This window comes from Malaya genurostris, chromosome 3 (genome assembly GCF_030247185.1).
Source record: "Malaya genurostris strain Urasoe2022 chromosome 3, Malgen_1.1, whole genome shotgun sequence".
NCBI lineage: Eukaryota > Metazoa > Arthropoda > Insecta > Diptera > Culicidae > Malaya > Malaya genurostris.
In genome coordinates, this window is record NC_080572.1 from 63,786,731 (window position 1) to 63,790,043 (window position 3,313).

The 3,313-nt window shown below is 40.2% G+C and overlaps 1 protein-coding gene across 1 annotated transcript; it reads right to left on the reverse strand.

Moving 5' to 3' along the window:
- Positions 1-2,072: 2,072 nt before the first annotated feature.
- On the reverse strand, positions 2,073-3,038 carry LOC131438684 (cuticle protein 76-like). Its single transcript, XM_058608863.1, has 2 exons — positions 2,858-3,038; positions 2,073-2,802 (listed from the first exon to the last, which is right to left on the reverse strand). Exons 1-2 carry the CDS (start codon positions 2,864-2,866, stop codon positions 2,359-2,361), a joined length of 453 nt encoding a protein of 150 aa, XP_058464846.1. The 5' UTR covers positions 2,867-3,038; the 3' UTR covers positions 2,073-2,358.
- Between the last annotated feature and the right edge of the window lie 275 nt (positions 3,039-3,313).

Below are 3,313 nucleotides of genomic sequence, written 5' to 3' on the forward strand. Positions count from 1 at the left end.
AGAAATGTTATTTAATTACAATTTTTTACTACATCGACCGGATCATTTCAGTATGAAAGTTTCCATGTGTTCGATTGAATCGAGTGCTTGCGTGAAATGTGTCCGCGCCTGCCGAATGCGACCTTAACCTGCATCTGTAGTATTGTGGGGGTTCTCGGATCTCGACTTCGGCGACAACAAAAACTATTTCTGGCGGCTTGTCGATTCGAACTCCCACGACGTTATCAGTTGCTGTTTTTTTTTCTTTCATTGAAATTCTATGCTAATTTTCTGAATGAATATTTTATTGTTCATGGTATTTTTCATTCCATAGATTTATGGGAAAATCTAAAAAATTTCCCTTTTGACTTCAACCAAAATTTAAAATATTATTTTTCTGGTATCTAAATTTGATATAAACTGAAAGGTAAATTTGATATAAATAGTACGTTACATTTCTTCTATGGAACACGCAACTCTTACTGGATTATGCATTAAACATCTTTTAAATGTCAGTCCTACGTGAAAAGTAGGACCACCCATACAATTCGGTGGTAACATGTGATTAATGCATATCGCACGATAGGCCCTTGCGAATGTTACAAAATATAATGCTCATTGTTACAAAATATAATGCTCATTAACACAATAATCGATATAATCTCGTAGATAGAAGCCCAATCTACGAAATTGTGCGAAATATGCTTGAATTTCATGTTTAAAACTTGAGTAATGAGCATTATTTTTCGTAACTTTCAAAAGGGCATATCGCACGATATGCCCTAATCACATGTTAGTACCGAATTGACATGATATTTTGAATGTGATGCCGTGCGATGGCGTTACTGAACTGAAAATTGATTTCGTTCTAAGCTGACAGGGTCTGCATTACCACAACCTGTACGGCCAGTAAGCTGTTCCGTTAAAGATGGCAGTTTAGACATTCCTGTGATACGAGAAAGTTCGATTAGTCTTTCTCATTTTTACGTTCGGCACGTCAGCCAAGACATTTTTTTTTGTAAGTAGCAGAGGTGACACTACTGCACAGACTAACAGACAGGACACTAAAATTAGATTTTTTTAACAATATAAACGGTCATTTCGAATATTCCTATAGTTGGGACAGTACTCGCACATGTCATGATGGCGCCACGTTACCCTATCGAATACATCCTGTCTGTCATCTAGACTGTGTCTATTTTTTTCATTTACCAACCGAGTTGCCATTCATACAGAATTACCTGTAATGAATTGATTTGTATACCTCCATGCGAATTTCATGCAGGATATAGATTTAATACATATTGCCAAAACTATATACAGAATTGTGCATGGAGGTATACAATACATCCTCCAACGCAATACAAAATCGAACCCGATTTGTTACAATATTTATTTGCTTCTGGTCTGCCGCCACTTAATTTCGGGTCCAGAAGCAAAATTTGCTTCTAGTCTGCCACCACTTAACAATCAAAAATAATCTAGATGAACAACGTTGAGAAAATAAATGTTTACCTTCCAACATCGCTGAAAAAGGTTAATATATTATCAACGTAATCCTAGAGTGCCTATAACCAGAGTGACGATTTCTCATCCGTAATGTTGGCAACAATTCAAAACATTCCATTAGCTTTACATTGAATTGACAGGTCGTTTGCTCGTTTGGAACTGGTAGCTGTCATTCCAAACAAACAGCTATCGTCACTCTGATTATAGTCACTCTACGTAATCCAATAATTTATTGTGACGATTCATTATCAAATATTTTGATGAAATCAGGCAACCCTGCAAGCAGCTGATCGGTGTTGACAAGCGAGGGGAAACCAACTAGTAAAAAAACTTGTACGTAACACAAGGGGTGTACCGATAGTAAATAGTTCGCGCAGTAAACTAACAGTGGAACTAGTGCATCACGAAAAATTATTTTTATAAGAATTTACTCATACTGTCATGTCTGTTAGTCTGTGACTACTGTTCAATATACACTGTTATGCACTGACGAGTGAGACATAGACAGTCGATACATAAATGAATTATTCAGGGGAATGTGTTCTATATGTTAATGATTTCGGAAAAAAGTTCCAACAGCCTATTTATGTTTTTTTTTGGCTCAATGATTGTTCATTTTATTACCCGGATGTTGCTGGCGTAATTAATGTAATGAAGTATTTTTTTGGATGATGATAGTGTGGGTGCTTTATGTGTGAGCTTCTGTTGGCAAACGAAATAGATCTCATAGGGCGTTTGCTCCCTTGTTCTTGATCGTTGACTGTGTTGACTTAGAGTTGTTCCCAAATTTTGTTGCAATTGTAAGGCATTCGCAGCTGTCAGTTGATAGGCCGTTTGGTCGATTCACGAGAGAAGCTGAGAAGGTTCAGTTTAATAGGCATAACTGATTCCAAGTCCGTTGCTGTAGGTCATAGCAGCGACAGCTGGGGCAGCCGAGTAGGCAACTCCCAAAAGTCCAGCACCAGTGACAGCCTTAACGGCTGGGGCACCGTACACAGCTGGGTGGCCATAGGCATGGGCAGCCAGAGCTGGAGCATGGTAAGCAGCTGGATAAGCAGCTGGGTAAGCAGCGGCCACATGTCCGACAGCTAATCCTGGGTTGCTGATGCGGACATCGGACTTGCTAACTGACGAATATGGGGTATCAATAGTCTTGGAGTGTGACGAGATCTGTCCGAGGTTTCCGTAGGTACGCAGGATGTTGGACTGTTGGCTGGTGATGGCTGGCGTGTGGATACCGGCGTACGTAGGTCCAGCTGGGTTAAGAGAGTAGGCAGCCTGGCACACGGCAACGGCGGCTAGCAGAACGATGAACTGCAGGACGGAAATGGTTTCAGGCATTGTAAAGAAATGCTTATTATAAACTTACTTTGAACATTTTGGACTGTTTTGTGTTTAATAAATAAATAACCTAAGGGTATGTGACAACACTGAGTACAATTAGTAACTGATAACTTTATTGCAAAATGTAGTCTCCTTTTATAGTCGATCTGGCCGAAAGCCACTCCGAGCCTCGTGCGCACCTTCTTTTGGGTCTATGGCACCGTTTAACGGCCTGTAAAATAAGATAAAAACAACACTCATTGTATATTCCGGCCGATCGTAACAAGAACAAATCGCGATCAAATTCTGCCAGGGTGGACCTGGTGCAATAGCTGCAACGGGAAAGAACGAGAACACAAGCACCAGCAACTTTTTTTGAAAGATTTACAGACCCTTTCCCTCAGCCAAGGTGCATTGGATGCATATGAGCTGGGTTAGTTCAGGCCGATCGATCGGTTTTCGAGACAAATTCAATTTGCCCTTCTCCTTCGCCACAATGCGA